This window comes from Anopheles nili, chromosome 2 (assembly GCF_943737925.1).
Source record: "Anopheles nili chromosome 2, idAnoNiliSN_F5_01, whole genome shotgun sequence".
NCBI lineage: Eukaryota > Metazoa > Arthropoda > Insecta > Diptera > Culicidae > Anopheles > Anopheles nili.
In genome coordinates, this window is record NC_071291.1 from 26274907 (window position 1) to 26289618 (window position 14712).

General features: G+C 47.5%; 6 protein-coding genes across 6 annotated transcripts; 3 read left to right on the forward strand and 3 right to left on the reverse strand.

Moving 5' to 3' along the window:
- Window positions 1-187: 187 nt before the first annotated feature.
- Window positions 188-1495, reverse strand: LOC128731969 (39S ribosomal protein L1, mitochondrial). The gene is made up of 3 exons (XM_053825128.1): window positions 1299-1495; window positions 610-1228; window positions 188-537 (listed from the first exon to the last, which is right to left on the reverse strand). Exons 1-3 carry the CDS (start codon window positions 1493-1495, stop codon window positions 265-267), a joined length of 1089 nt encoding a protein of 362 aa, XP_053681103.1. The 3' UTR covers window positions 188-264.
- Window positions 1496-2026: 531 nt separating this feature from the next.
- LOC128730651 (adenylyltransferase and sulfurtransferase MOCS3) lies at window positions 2027-3942 on the forward strand. Its single transcript, XM_053823726.1, has 3 exons — window positions 2027-2032; window positions 2162-2297; window positions 2673-3942. Exons 2-3 carry the CDS (start codon window positions 2178-2180, stop codon window positions 3876-3878), a joined length of 1326 nt encoding a protein of 441 aa, XP_053679701.1. The 5' UTR covers window positions 2027-2032; window positions 2162-2177; the 3' UTR covers window positions 3879-3942.
- Window positions 3943-4164: 222 nt separating this feature from the next.
- Window positions 4165-5394, forward strand: LOC128730653 (histone deacetylase 11). Its single transcript, XM_053823727.1, has 3 exons — window positions 4165-4509; window positions 4568-5040; window positions 5106-5394. Exons 1-3 carry the CDS (start codon window positions 4165-4167, stop codon window positions 5374-5376), a joined length of 1089 nt encoding a protein of 362 aa, XP_053679702.1. The 3' UTR covers window positions 5377-5394.
- Window positions 5395-5838: 444 nt separating this feature from the next.
- LOC128721070 (RIB43A-like with coiled-coils protein 2) lies at window positions 5839-7067 on the forward strand. Its single transcript, XM_053814781.1, has 2 exons — window positions 5839-5961; window positions 6045-7067. Exons 1-2 carry the CDS (start codon window positions 5839-5841, stop codon window positions 7065-7067), a joined length of 1146 nt encoding a protein of 381 aa, XP_053670756.1.
- A 229-nt stretch (window positions 7068-7296) lies between these two features.
- On the reverse strand, window positions 7297-10020 carry LOC128720477 (nicastrin). The gene is made up of 4 exons (XM_053814150.1): window positions 9996-10020; window positions 9845-9940; window positions 7821-9762; window positions 7297-7531 (listed from the first exon to the last, which is right to left on the reverse strand). Exons 1-4 carry the CDS (start codon window positions 10018-10020, stop codon window positions 7501-7503), a joined length of 2094 nt encoding a protein of 697 aa, XP_053670125.1. The 3' UTR covers window positions 7297-7500.
- Window positions 10021-10724: 704 nt separating this feature from the next.
- LOC128720028 (exocyst complex component 2) lies at window positions 10725-13901 on the reverse strand. Its single transcript, XM_053813673.1, has 5 exons — window positions 13793-13901; window positions 12903-13732; window positions 11199-12835; window positions 11069-11125; window positions 10725-11001 (listed from the first exon to the last, which is right to left on the reverse strand). Exons 1-5 carry the CDS (start codon window positions 13899-13901, stop codon window positions 10926-10928), a joined length of 2709 nt encoding a protein of 902 aa, XP_053669648.1. The 3' UTR covers window positions 10725-10925.
- Window positions 13902-14712: the final 811 nt, after the last annotated feature.

Here is a 14712-nt window from a genome sequence, read left to right on the forward strand (position 1 = left end):
TAGCCATGCTGGCAGCGCCGCCGTCGGTGGAAAACCCCAACACCGACGAAGAAAGATCGTGCGAACGAACGACGTGCCAAACACAGATGCACATCGTCCTAACGATGGAGCTCATTGCCGCCCATCCCCGCTGTGCGAATGAAAATTGCCACACATGGGTGAGAGGCGAGCGTGTGAGTGTGGAAAATTTCCATTTTTATTCTATTCCTACGGTGTACAGAGTGCGCTGCGTTGAATGGGCGTGCGTGGCATGGTCATCGTCGCTCATGACGCACCTCCGGCCACAGCGGCTTTGGGTTCTTCGTGTTCTTCCGTGTCATCTTCCTCGGCGTTGGATTCGGATTTGGCTGACTTTTTGCTGAACACACCCTCCGCCGGGATGTACACGAAGGGGTCAATTTTGAGGTTCTCGCCAGACGGAGGACATTTGAGCAGGACGCGCGTAACGAATTTCCCTTCACGCTTTGGTCGCATTGAGTTCACGTCCTGCAGCAACGAGACGAGGTTACTTTCCAGGTGCTTAGCATCCATTGGTAGCTGCAAAGAAATGAATTTATAGGAAAACCGCGTGTATTATCTCTCGCGTGTGTAAATTTGTTTGTCGCTTACCATGCCGATACAGGCGACGATGGAACCGAAGTCCTTCTGCTGTTCATCCTTCGTAGCACTGTAGTTAATGCCATGTGCGTACTTTTCGATCATTTCCGCCAAATTCACCCCAAGTGTGCCGGAGCGCGGATTAGGGAATCTGTTCTTTTTTAGCAAACCACGGATTACCACCAGCTCGGGCAGTATGTTAGGATGGGCCAACACGAACGGGTATTCGGCTAGCTGCAGATCACCGTTTTGAATTTCTTTTATCAGTTCCACGCCTCCCACGAGGGTCGCACCTGCATCGGTGGCCTCTTTCAGTGGCTCCTGTCCTTTGGCAAACACGATGATGTTTCTATTCTCGCCATGATCGAATCGGTGCGGTATCGCAACCATGCGCTGAAAGTTGTCCACGAATCGTGTCACCTTTTCCGCCTGCATGTTAAGCTCCACGTGGGCGAACAAGGGAGAATTCGGCAGATTGTACACCGTCGGATGGTGCGTTTCCCGGTGGCAGTGAATTGCTTCTTCGACCGAGTACACGCGCCATTTGTAGTATCTGCTCACCCAGCAATCATCCTTCGGGTCTTGCTTCCAGCTGTCGTCGATGTGCTTGTTCGCTACGACAAGGTTTAATCTAAAATGCATACAACAGAAGCCCTCTGGTATGGGTGTTTCTTTTTGCAATCAAAGAGTATCAGACATACTTTCCCTTCTTGCGCAAATCGTGCCGGATAAATTCTACCTTTTCTACGACTTTCTTCACCTTTGCCTTGCGTGCCTTTTCACGGGTACCCTTTCGGGCTGCTAAATCCAGCGAGGTCGTGTGTAGAAGCCGGGAACCTGCAACGATCAGCGGTGTCACCGACCATCGCACAAAACCGATATTTGTCAGCGAAAGCATTCCGGGAAATCTGTTTGATTATTTTCAGCGACGAAAACGATTATTGGAAATATTGAATAATCACAAACAACACGCATCCGACCCGGCTTGTTTTGACGTTTGCCGTCAACTGAAAAACGCTTCAAATGGCTAAGAGAAATTTGAAAAAACATTACAATAAAAGTTAATTTTTAAACGAAATTTTATGATCCTGTCGATCGGATGGTTTCAATTTTAACTACCAAATGCGCAAGCTTCTTCCTGAATATAGACTGCGAAAAAAAATGTTTTTGTGGGTTATAAACCCTACAGTATACACACATTCCACGGTTCAAAAGTTGGATGTCAAAAGAGGTCTGTTTACCATATGGTTGTCAACATATGGATGATTTTTAAGCGCTAGAACACGAAACTCTGAAGAAGCTGAAAAGTTAATTTAGTTCAAAATTAGTGAAAACACAAAAGTGCAAGAACAGATAAGAATGCGTGTGAATCTATAGCGGTACAAAATCTACATCCTGAAACACTGCATATCTAAACAGAAGGGGTGACGTACAGGTACATTGCATTTACTTTCTACTGGCTGCTAGTAAGTACTAGCCGTTTACCATTGCATTTCAAAAATTGCACAATTGGAAAAACTTATATCGTTTATCTGTATTAACGTGTTTGTCTTGTTTAACGAAGATCCCATCAACATAGGATGGGCGAAATGGACGGTGAAGGCGAGATCGAAGTGCTGGAGAATGACATACGCACATTGCGAAAGCAGCTGCAAGAGAAGGTTCAGCAACTGAAGGCCTTGAAAAAGCATTTTCAGAAAGTAAGTATCGTGTGTTGCGTTACACCGCTCTGTATGCTGCGAGCTGTATACACCGCTCTGTATACGTGAAAAGCTATAGCTGGTGTGGCCCCGTTGTTCTCGTGGGACCGGCTGTACGAGTGTGTAAGTGCGAATCTCCGTCGGTTAGCTTTATGGCCGGCCGTGGCGTGACGTCGGCGGTTGCAAAATAACACTTAGTCAAGAATTGCGACACCCGCAGTCACGGGGAATCGTATCTTTGGACTGGTCAGGCTGACCTTGATAGTGGAAAGTGTAATCGCTTTTCGAGGCAAATCCAGCCATGCAAAGCAGCCAGGACCCATGAATATTACTATCTGCTAGTAATATGTGCTAATTTGATCGTTTCTTTTGCAGAATTGTATCACCAAGTTGAATAACGATGAAATCGCTAGATACAGTCGGCAGATTATACTCTCGGAGATTGGCGTTCAAGGGCAGCTGAAACTAAAAAAGGCCTCGGTGTTGGTGGTTGGTGCCGGTGGCCTTGGATGTCCCGCTGCGCTGTATCTAGCTGGGGCTGGAATCGGACGTATCGGAGTGCTAGATTACGATGAAGTGGAACTTACGAATCTTCATCGACAGCTGCTGCACACGGAAGCCACTGTTGGCTTGACCAAAGTTACCTCGGCACAGTCCTATCTAGAGCAGCTGAATTCACAAATCGAAATTCAAACCCACTACACGCAACTGTCCAGTGACAACGCTTTCGGCATTCTGGATCAATACGATATTGTGGTCGATGCAACGGACAATGTGGCCACTCGGTACCTGCTGAACGATGCGTGCGTAATGCTCCGAAAGCCACTCGTTTCGGGCAGCGCCCTGCAGCTGGAAGGTCAGTTGACCGTGTACAACTATCGCGGAGGTCCGTGCTATCGCTGTCTCTTCCCAACGCCTCCGCCACCGGAATCCGTCACCAATTGCGGTGATGGCGGTGTTCTTGGAGCCATCACGGGCGTTATTGGTGCGCTGCAGGCTCTGGAAACGATTAAAATCATCCTCTCAAATGAGGGTGTCCTCAGCGGACGGTTGCTGCTGTTCGATGGCAAGCAGAGTGCTTTCCGAAATCTAAAACTTCGTCCAAAAAAGCCCAATTGTGCAGTTTGCTCCGACGCTCCCACGCTCACTAAGCTGATCGACTATGAACAGTTTTGTCAGATGAAAGCGACCGACAAGGACACTGCCCTGGCACTGTTGGACCCGTGTGAACGGATTTCCGTGCGCGAATACCACGACGAATGGTTGACCACCGGCCGGGCGCATCTGCTCATCGACGTTCGCGGCCAAAACCAGTTCGAGATGTGTCAACTGCCTGGTACACCAGTCAATATTCCCATTGAGGATATCCTGAACAACAGACGAACGGAAGAGATCCTGGCGCAAGTAGAACAGACGATGTTGCCAGTGTACGTTGTGTGTCGCCGAGGAAATGACTCGCAGCTGGCCGTGCGGCATCTCGAGCCAATGTTCAAGCAACGAAATATGCTAGCACCTCGTGACCTGATCGGTGGACTCCACGCTTGGACGAAAACGATCGATTCAAACTTCCCCATCTACTGACCGGCACGGTTGTTTATTATCTTTTTTTGTCTGTTTTACCTGTTCATGCACAATAAAAAAATCATGGTACAATTTTCTATGCGTTTTCCGATTTTTCCCAATGTTTATACTTTGCTTTGAGTGCAATGACCTTCTTTTTGTAGTTATTGTTTTTTTTCGTGTGCATAATGTAAACAATAACAACTGTCAATCGCAGTGACCTTGAACATTTCATCGATGGCCTCGAGAATCTGCGTATCAGCTGTTAGTGAAGCGAAAGTTGCGTGACTCCCAGAGTAATGAAAGCATGTGCCTGCGATTAAGTAGTTCGACCGGTACGGAATGCTTCATGAGCAACGGCACCGTCGAGGAAAAGAAAGATGAATCATCCACCGAAAAAACGCCGGCAGAGCCACACCTGGTGCCAATCAGCCGGGAACGCATCCCGATAGTCTACCGACGCGAGTACGGTGTGCGATTCTGCGGACTACAAAAGCTACATCCCTTCGATGCGGCCAAAGGAGGCAACATCTATCGACTACTGAAAGCGAACGGATTGATTCCTGCCGATGGTGACATTTACACTCCGAATGAAATCACCATCGAGGAGCTGCTAAACGTACACACGAAGCGCTACATAGCGAGCTTGAAGGTAAACCATACGAAACACTGGAAGATTTCCTTAATTCATTCACTTCCTATGTTTTCAGTGGAGCCTTAATGTGGCCAAAATAGCGGAAATTCCTCCGTTACTCTTCGTGCCAAACTGCTTCGTGCAGCGCAGCTACCTCCGGCCCATGCGCTACCAAACGGCCGGATCGATCCTAGCGGCCCGGGCCGCCCTACATTCCGGTCTCGGATGGGCCATCAATCTGGGCGGTGGGTTCCATCACTGCAGCGCCGACCGAGGCGGTGGCTTTTGTCCTTACGCTGACATCACGCTCACGGTGCGCATGCTGCAGGCTAGCGGCAGTGGCATCGAACGGATCCTTATTGTGGATCTGGACGCGCACCAGGGCAACGGATACGAACGCGATCTCATGGACGATGGGGGCGTTTTCATTATGGACATGTACAATTATCGCATTTATCCCCACGATCATTCGGCCAAGCTTGCCATCCGTCGGGCGGTCGAACTCAAACCGCACACGGAAGACGCGGAGTACATTAGGAAACTGAAGCAGTAGGAAGCAATCGGAAGGGGGATAAAAATGATGGAACACTGATGTATACTCATTTTCTTTTAAGATGTCTGCACCAGTCGTTGACAGAGTTTGAGCCGAACTTCATCATCTACAATGCTGGCACCGACGTCCTGAAGGGTGACCCATTGGGGCTGCTGGACATCACGCCCGAGGGTGTGATCGAGCGGGACGAGATAGTTTTTCGGTCGGCGATTGAACGATCCATTCCACTGGTGATGCTGTTAAGCGGAGGATATCTGCGCAGCTCGGCACGTGTTATCGCTAATTCAATCATAAATTTGCGCGATAAAGCCCTGTTGCCGACCGTAGAATAAACATACGTGCAGGGTTCGAAAATTGCTTGCAAAGATTAACGAAACGATATGTGATGCTATTTGTACCCTAAACGTGTTTCATCCACGATTGGTGCTCTATGATATTAGTATTGTCTTGTTCCATTGAATAAAAAGAAATATTTTAAAGGTTACTAGTAACGGGTGTATTTTCAACATTTTTTACGAATTTTACTTACTTTTCCGACACTACAGATCTAGGTTTTTTAATGAGATAAATAATTTCCAACATACATCGCGCATTGTACGATGGCATAAAAACCAGCATTATATTATGCGGAGACACATTCTTTTGCATTGATCGATGAAGCCGGTTACCATGGAGAAGCGCGTCTAGGTTGTTTAACCGTACAACTATCACGAGCTGGTAGTTTTGCATCCAGTCGTCCGTCCAGTCGGAACAACGCTCCTTTTATTTCTTTCGTGTGGCGCCAAGAAAAAAACATGCTAAACTCGCTTTTTATCAACCACCAAGACCAAAAGGAAGCTCTGGCCATCGAGCGGAGACGACGGTTCGAAGAAGCACGCAAAGCACGCATATTCAATGCAAGACGGCGTGTTATTGGGGTGAACAATTAGCAAACAAACAAACAAAATAAAACAATCGAGTGGTAAACGCTTTTTCTTCATCTACCTTTACTTCATTCCAGGTTGACGTCGATGCTCTGGGGTACCAGGTGCAAGAAAAGCACGAAGCTGAACAGGCCGAAGCGGAAAAACAACGCAAACTTGCCGAGGAAATTCACCGGCAGGAACAGGTGGTACAGTTAAAACAGTACGAACAACGGCAGGAACGGATACGGTTGGAGAATGAGCTGAATCGCTTTCGCGCTTCCCATCAAAAACCGGAGCAATCTCGCGATTTTGACCTTTTCGATCCGCAAGGTTTGAGGAAATCTCTACCGGCACGCATTGGCGATGATGATCCGCGGTTGAGCGTTTCCGGGGCGCAAAAGTTCGATGGAGAAGATCTCGCCGAGCGGCACCGGCGAAAGGTACAAACTGAGCAACAACGCTCCTGGCTGGAACAGCAGATCAGAGAGAAACGCCAGGCCGAAATCGATCGCCGTGCGGCCGAGAAGTTCCTCGAGGACACGTTGATTTCTCGGGAAAATCGACTCCACCAGCTTGCCTCCCAGGAGCGCTACGCGAGAGAGAAAATCCACGAAGCGGTCAATGAGTTTAATCGCAGACTGATGAGCGAACAGGAGAAACAGCGGATGCGCCGGGAACGCGAGGAACAGGAGGATAATCTTGCTGAAATCTACAACAACCTGACCAGCGACGTTTTGACGGAAAATCCGGATGCAGCGAAGAGTAGCTTTGGACCGAATCGTGTTATCACAGCCCAGTACAAGGGTATGTCCCCGGAGGAGATCGAGCAGATACGTCGAACGCAGCAGTTGCAGCTTGAGGAACTGAAGCGCAAGCGGCAGAGTGAGGCCAACACGAAAGAGTCCTGGGACCAGTTGGCCAACGGTTTCGACCGCATGGCGACTGCTAAGGAGCGTGAACTTAACCGCAGGCGTCATTCCCTTGCCGAACAAATACGCCAAGAAAACCATTTGCTCTCACTCGAGCAACAACGCAAACTGGACCATCTCGATAAGGTGATCTACCAGAACAAGCCCACTCAGGCGTATTTTGACCAATTTAACACCTGTTCACGATGAATGTTTGCGGCCTTTGCTTGAATAGCACGAGTTTGAAATATTTTCTCCGCTTCTAGTGTGGTTGTAGAAAATTGGGTTTTAAATAAATTCAAATGTGTGCCCCCCGTATAGTGTCTTCTTGCGTTACGTGTTACATTGGGACGAGTATCAAAAGTACCAAAAGCGCATCATTTTGTTATAAATATCATTTATATATTACGACACTATCATAGGTAGTATTATCAGTAGTTTCATTCGTTTAAGTAAGCTAAAGTCTGATGGAATAGTGTTATTGCCTAAGGGACAGGGCAACGGCGATGAAGACCAGGACGATGACCACAACGAAAACGGCTGCACTGGAAATGTGCTGTACCATAACGCCTACGGACTGTTCCTCCATCACGCTCTGACATTGCCGGATGGATTCGTTTGGGTGGAACTATCCTGCATTTGTTCAGCACTGCGTCGGTTGTGTAGCAACGATACTAAAACGAAGGAAGAAGAAAGAAATAAATACATATTCGTCAAGTATTTGCTGAATATACGAAGCAATGACCAGAAGCATAACAACACACAGTTACCATGGAAACGAAAGGATATATGGATAGCTGTTGTTGTAGTACATGCTAGTAGGAAGGTTAAACAGGTATAGGAGGAAGACGAACGGGGTTTTCGTTTATGAATCTAAAGGCAATCTAGACGGGAACGAAGAAATGCGATTATGGCTAGTTTTATTGGAAACGATAGGTGCGAAAGTTGTATCCTAAAACTTACGGTTTTGGTGAAGAGCTCTGATTGAACAGCACATCCGACCGGCTGTTGATCAGAAACACGAGCACAAATGAGATCACCATCACGACAATGCCTATCGAAAGCGTAAGTGTTTCGTGCCAGGGTGATGGTCGCAGGAAAATCCGTGCCGACATCTCCGACCACGTCGACTCGGTCCAGGTTGAGTAGCGGTAGGATGTGAAGTCATACGTCTCATTCAGGAACGCCGGCGACAACGCCAAGCTCATGTTTTGCGTCGTCCGCCGACATTCACCGCCACCGCCATATCCGGCCATCCATTGGTACGGGTAGTGTAGCGCCGCACAGTCCGCTTTGGTTGCATTTTCCACCTTTCGACCGAGCAGCAGCGCGAGCACGCGGTACGTCCAACCCGTCGCATCCGCCGTGATCGTTGTATGCACGCTTATGTATCGAGAAGGCGGTGCTGGGTAGACACGGGGCGCGTCCGGTTTCAGAGTTGCACGGAACAACGGACAATCAGATGACTCCAAAAAGCAGTGCAGGAACTCATCGATCAGCACACTATTTGTTCCATTCCGTTGGTCGTACGCCCGACCCACCAACAGTTCGTAGATACTCATGCCGATAAGCGTGGATGCATTACGAATGCGCATCTGGATCGAATCCTTTCCGTATAGCTCACTTCGGTCGCCTAAATCGAGACTTTCGAGCTGCGTAAAGTTGTAATTGCTCGAGTGGTTTCCATAGCGATAGTTTAGGTTTTCCAAATCATCGTAGATCGAATGATAGAAACGATTGCCGGGCCGAGAGGCGATAATCACGGCCGGGAATGTGATGTTCTCCCGAAGGAAGGATTGTGCAGACACGGGAGGTAGATTACCGGTGAGAATTGGCTGGCTCGACTGAATGCCAAAATCGTACGACAGGTTGATTTTGCGAAGCAATTCCGCTATCTTTGTAGCCATCGGTTGTGGAGCTGCGTGGTACACTTGCAGGTCCGTCAAATCATCCAACGAACCGATGTCAATCATTAGCTCAATGTTGTCCATCGAAATTGGTTTCGTTTGTGTGCTACGTGAAGGGAAGGCACCCGTTTGCAGGTCAAATACGAAGCGTTGCGAACCGATATAGTCATACGATTCGCCGTTGAAAAAAACAAACAGCACGTTCCGATCGTTGCTTGGGAGAACCTGAGCAAGAAAATGCGCCACTGATATGAGAACCGAAAACGGTACAACGGAATCCATTGCACCTAAACCCCAGCCATCGAACATCGTGGTCGTATCAGTACGAGCAGAAACGAGCACAATCCGTTCCGATCCCTCGACGCGCTGCTCCTCGGGCACCACTGGCCTAGGAAAGAGAGTGGCGTACACGTTCTTTCCTTGCAGCGGATCACAGAACTTGGTTGCTGGTATGAGCGAATTGTACGTGTTCGATCGTCGCATACAAATATCCGTGCTGACGGCGGCCGACATAAACGCCTTTACCTCGATGGCACATAAGCTGCGCTGATGTTGCCGGTCGAGATCATAAGCATTGAATTTTTCATAGCATTCGATCAGTTTTTCCATCTCAGCCACATCCGCGACGTAGAAAATGGGGAACGGGAAGTCTTCCAATAGCAAACCGCTACCCCACGGGTTCCAGCTGTCCTCGGCACGATCCACGCTGCAGCGTTGGTCATCACTGTTCAACTTAAAAACCGACGAAAGCCCGCTATACTGATTGGGACAGCGTGACTCTTGACTGAATTGCTGCAGGCCGCTGGCGTTGTTCATCAGAAGCAACACTGACACATACGGACCGGCTTCGTTTCGCAGGCGCAGAATGTTTTCTCGCGTGAACAAGGCTGGAGGAACGATCGGTGCGTAAGGCGGCGAAGGGTGTTTTTGTACGAGAAAATCTATGTCCGCCTTGCTATTGATCATGTGTAGTACTCCAACTGATCCTCCATTTTTTGCTAAAATTATATGGGCGTAAGTTAATCCCTCGTAATCAATATTCGTGCGTATCGGAAGCGTTAGATTCGCTGTGCCACTTACAGCTACAACCGGTTACGTGCGTTCCATTTAATCGCCGGAAGCAATGGGCACCGTTTATCGGTGTGTACATGTTATCCTTCATACGCTGTCCATTGACTATCCAGGAATGAGAATCAAATCAATATAAATAGTCGAAAATGTACAAGTAGACCAGCATTCTGCGGTTGACTCACCATCTTGACCAAGTAGCCCTAATAAAAACAGCCCTACAGCAATCCAAAAATAACGCCACCCTACGCCGACTGATTGATGCATATTCCTGCAACAAGTTCTTATGCTAGGGCACTTTCCTATCACAACCAAAACCGGACTGAAGAGCGATAAAATTATTAAAAATACACTAAACAAACCTTTTCACCTTTTTTATTGTTTACATTCCTGTAAAGTGTCAAAACCTGCCAGAAGCGTCATTTGACAGCTGGTACATAGCGGATTTCAAACTGTGCAAAATCCTCACTGCCAGCATGGTTCAGCGGTTACGATGAATTTGAACAGGTGACCGAATAGAAAAGTAGTGAAAAGCGAGCAATGCATCATCAACATAAAACGTAATATGGTAGAAATGATTTTATTGGATTCGGGCAAGAAGAAAACCCTACTATTTTAACTATTACCCTAAACCTACTATACCCTAAACTATTTTGGGGTGGTGGTGAACTACGCACCAGCTGGTCAAGAAAGATAAAAATCTAATCAGTTACCAGTCAAAGTTCCGCTTACTATGGCCTCAATAGCTTGATGAATTAGTAAACCATCAACTTACTTAGTCTACCTCCTTTTCAACATCGCGCTAGAAAGGGCCATTCAATACTCAAGTGTGATAATTTCCTTTGGATTCAAAATCAGATAGTTACATCAACCTAGTATGATTATTTCTGTATTTGAGTTTTATATGCGGTACACAATTTGGTTTTATCATAAATACTACAATGTTATAATATCGGCCATTCTTATATCGTAGTTACAACATTTTAGTAACAAGTTTCTTTTCGTTGCTAGTATTTCCTCCTGCATCACTGCTGGTGCCTCCAGCTATGGATTTTCTATTCGTACGATATGAAATCCATATGAACGCATCCAATCAAGGATCCACCACCTGCAAGCACATGATCTGTAGGCGAATATTGTTCTTAATTAGCTTAACTGTATCTGATATCCTGCAAAAAGCATAAGAAGAAAGTCAGATTAAAATTTACACCAAACACATTTTTCATCCCCACGAACCGTGGTTCGCTGTCCGGTACTTGTGGAATGGCATCCAATGCCTCAACGAAGAAGCTCCTGAAAAAAAACAATGGTATGTTTATATCGAAATACCTACAGCATTTTACCAAACAATAGTAACATCACTTACTTAGCCGTCTCATTGCTGTAAACCCGCACTGCGTCTCGTATGACATGAATATCGACCGTCGCTTGCAGAGCTCCGTTCACGTTAAACTTTTGTACGCACGTCATCAGTCGAGCTAACTCTTCGGCTACAGTTTGCACGATCGGTTCCAAAATGGGACGGAGCAGAGACGGCGAGATAGCAAAAATTTCCGAGTACACTGATACTAGATTATCGAGACACTCGTGCGCGTATGGGCTCAACTTCTCCGAAGGGCCCACCTGGTCCCACTGGAATCGTCCCAAATACATCGACGGCTCGATCGTACCCACGAGAGGATCACTTTTATGCTCCACGTACATATCAAGTAAGCTTGAAAACAGGCCGTTAATTGTGGACCGTGAGTTCTCGATAGCCAATGTCGGCACGGGAAGGCTGTGACGTGTGAACAGATTGCCCAGCTTCGGGAAGAAAATGCGATTGCAGTAGATGCAATTGGACAGGCAACAAAGTAGCCGCTGCTCCCACGTTATCGAAGGACTACCCCAGTCCTGTTTATCTCCCGTGCTCATCTGCTGCTGCAACAGTGCCGCCGGGAAGCCGATAAGCTGGGAAAGCATCGGCGCCTGTTGAGGATCCTCGTCTGAGCGTTGTAAGGCGAGCGTTTCGATCACAGTGCAGAAGGACGATAGAATCTCCTGTAACCGCTTCGACAGCTCGCGCTGACCGTCGGATTGAGGCTCGAGGAGCGTCGTTTCCCGCACTTCAGGTGTAAGACACGCAGATTGAGCATCGTCGATGGCTTCCACCAAAATTTCTTCCAACTTTGCGGGCAGATTCGTGGCACCGGCAAACTCCGTCACCGTTAGCTCCCACTGCTCTTTCTCGTGCAGTTTCTTCACACGCTCGTTCGATTTCTTCAGGATCGTTGACATACAGTAGAGGCGCAATTCATCGATAAACTTGAGCACTATGTCAAGCGCCTCGTTGGGTAGATCAAGTCGAATTAACGTGGCGTACGATACCCGAACATACCGCAAACAGTGTGGCAGCCAGGTGATGAGAAAATTCAACGATGGGCTTGCCGAAGGCCACGCCGGAAGTCCCTTTACTGCACTTACTACGGCCACCAGTGACCGATGGGCACTGGAGGTAGCAAGTAAGGCCGACCGAAGGTATGAGCAGAACTGCTCTATCGACGTTAGGATGATTCGCTTGAAATTCCCCGGTTTCGGCGGGGCCGCACCACGAAGTTCACCATTGAAGTGCGCTTGACCCAAACGCCAAAGATCTGGAAACTGGCTGGCGGCAATTTCGGTCATTTCTTCACAGAACTGCACCCGTATCGGTGTAACGTTGGCGTCCGTGCGCGACTTCGACTCACTGCCATGCATTTCTTTACCGGTATACTGCTCGTACGCTTTCAGGAACGTTTCCTCAAGATGTTTCGCGCGTGCCTCAATCGCATCCCAGGCTGGATCTTCGATCTTAAGCTTGCCCGCGACGGTAGTGCCGGCTTGCTGTGCTTCCAGACTAATCAGTGCTTTGATCATCTTTTTCTGCTGTTCCACGCCTTGTGGCATCTCCTTGATCTTACCGTGCAACTGCTGTCGAATGGCTAATATCTTTACGTCCACTTCCTCCAGTACCTTTCGGAAGATCTGCAAAAAAAAAGCAACTGTCAGAACGCGTAACTTTTGGCACACTTTTCTTGCTATGAGCACTTACCGGAACATCCGTCTTGCCAAACAAATTCTTCACACGTGCATAATCGTTCACGACGATGTCGAATTCGTTTTTGAGTGCCGCTTTTTCTACCGTGTTCGGTAGGCAGAACAAAAATTTGTGCCGTGACATCCCTGAAAGGGCGGCCCGTGTCGCATCGGCTTTCTCCTTCCGCACCAGCACATCCTTGAACAGCTCGTGTGAGGCATCGATCGACCCGCGAATGGTTACATCCAGCTGACGTACTGGTTCCTTGCCGTGTACCTTATTATCCTGCGTGATGCGATCGCGAAGCGTCATCAGTGTGTCTAGCTGATCGATCACCGAGCCGGCATTTGACTTAAGAAAAGAAAGTTGTCCTTCCTTCTGACTTTCAACGCGGCGCCGAAGGTAAGAGAGGCCCGCCTTCAAGTCCTCGAATGACGTAGCGTGATGGTTTTCAAGCAGAAACCAGCCGGGCGTGAAATTCTCTTGCGATAAGTCCCCCGAACCCTCCGGAAATAGATCGCGTAAATCCTCGGGAAACTTCTTCTCATTGCCCTCGTTGGAAAGACCGAGCGGATCCTCCTGTGTGTAGCCCGTTGGAGCCAGTGAGCGTCGTCCCCAAGCCAACGATTGCATCGGTGACTCTTCGATCCACACGGCGGACTCCTTCATGGGGCCAATGGTTTCGTAGTACGCCCGGAACTGTACCGTGCAGGTGCCCGGCCCGCCCATACGGATAGTAACGATGATGTCACCTTTTCCTTTGGCCGCCCCGGTTCGTGCTATTATCTTTTTATCAGATTTCCATTCCGCCGACAGCAGACAATCACAATCGCAGATAGTCAAACCTACAACAGTGAAGAATTAGTAAGAGAGATTTCCTGTGTAATCCTGTACAGAAGACTCACCGATCAGATCCGTTGCCTTGTTACCGAGAAACTCGCCACGTATCGTTACCCTCGTACCGGGTGGGCCTTCTTTGGGCGAAATGCCCGTTACTACTGGGCTTTTCACCATCCCTTAGCGTTAATTGTGAGAATTAAATTAACGCAAACCTTTCCGATTATGCCAGTTTACTTAATTTCACTAAAATACAATTTCAAAAAGGGGTTACAGAACTTTGCTTAGTTGTAATTCACGATACATAAGCAAAACGTATCGATGCTAGACTATTATCGGCTGGGGAATTGAAAGAAGTATATAATATGATCGCTCTTACTCCGATTATGAATCACTATGTTACTAAATAACTGTTTACTAACGCAATCTAGCATTAATGGCTGATAATGTTACTAAATTCCCTTTTTATGTTCTTGTCGATCTTTTGTTGTTTTGGTTTGCTTGCTGTCAAATATAGAGGGTGGAAAAGGTGCATCCTGTCAAACTGCATTACACCACACGGGTGGTGTAAATTCGAAAACATGAAAAATACATCTCATCAAGAGAAAAAAAACTATGTTTGGGCCATTTATTTCTAAAATTCATCATTTATTCTATATTCAAATGGTTTATAGAAATAAACCTCGAAAGTTGCATCACATTCGATGACAATGGCAGACAAATGATTTACGAGCTGATGAAATAGCATGTACATTTGTTTGGAATGCTAGTAATTATGATTAAACTGCGATAAATAAACCCCCGCACAGTCGTCTTATCAACCGATAACTCAGTTTGGGTGGGGCTTAGCTCATCATAGAACATCACCCGTTTTAGGTACCAATTTTCCTTTACAACAGCTGCTACACTAGCAAGCCAGCTGACCAACATGTTTCGTCTATGAAGACGCTTAACTAGACAGGCGTCTGTGATAGCCCTAAACCTTACA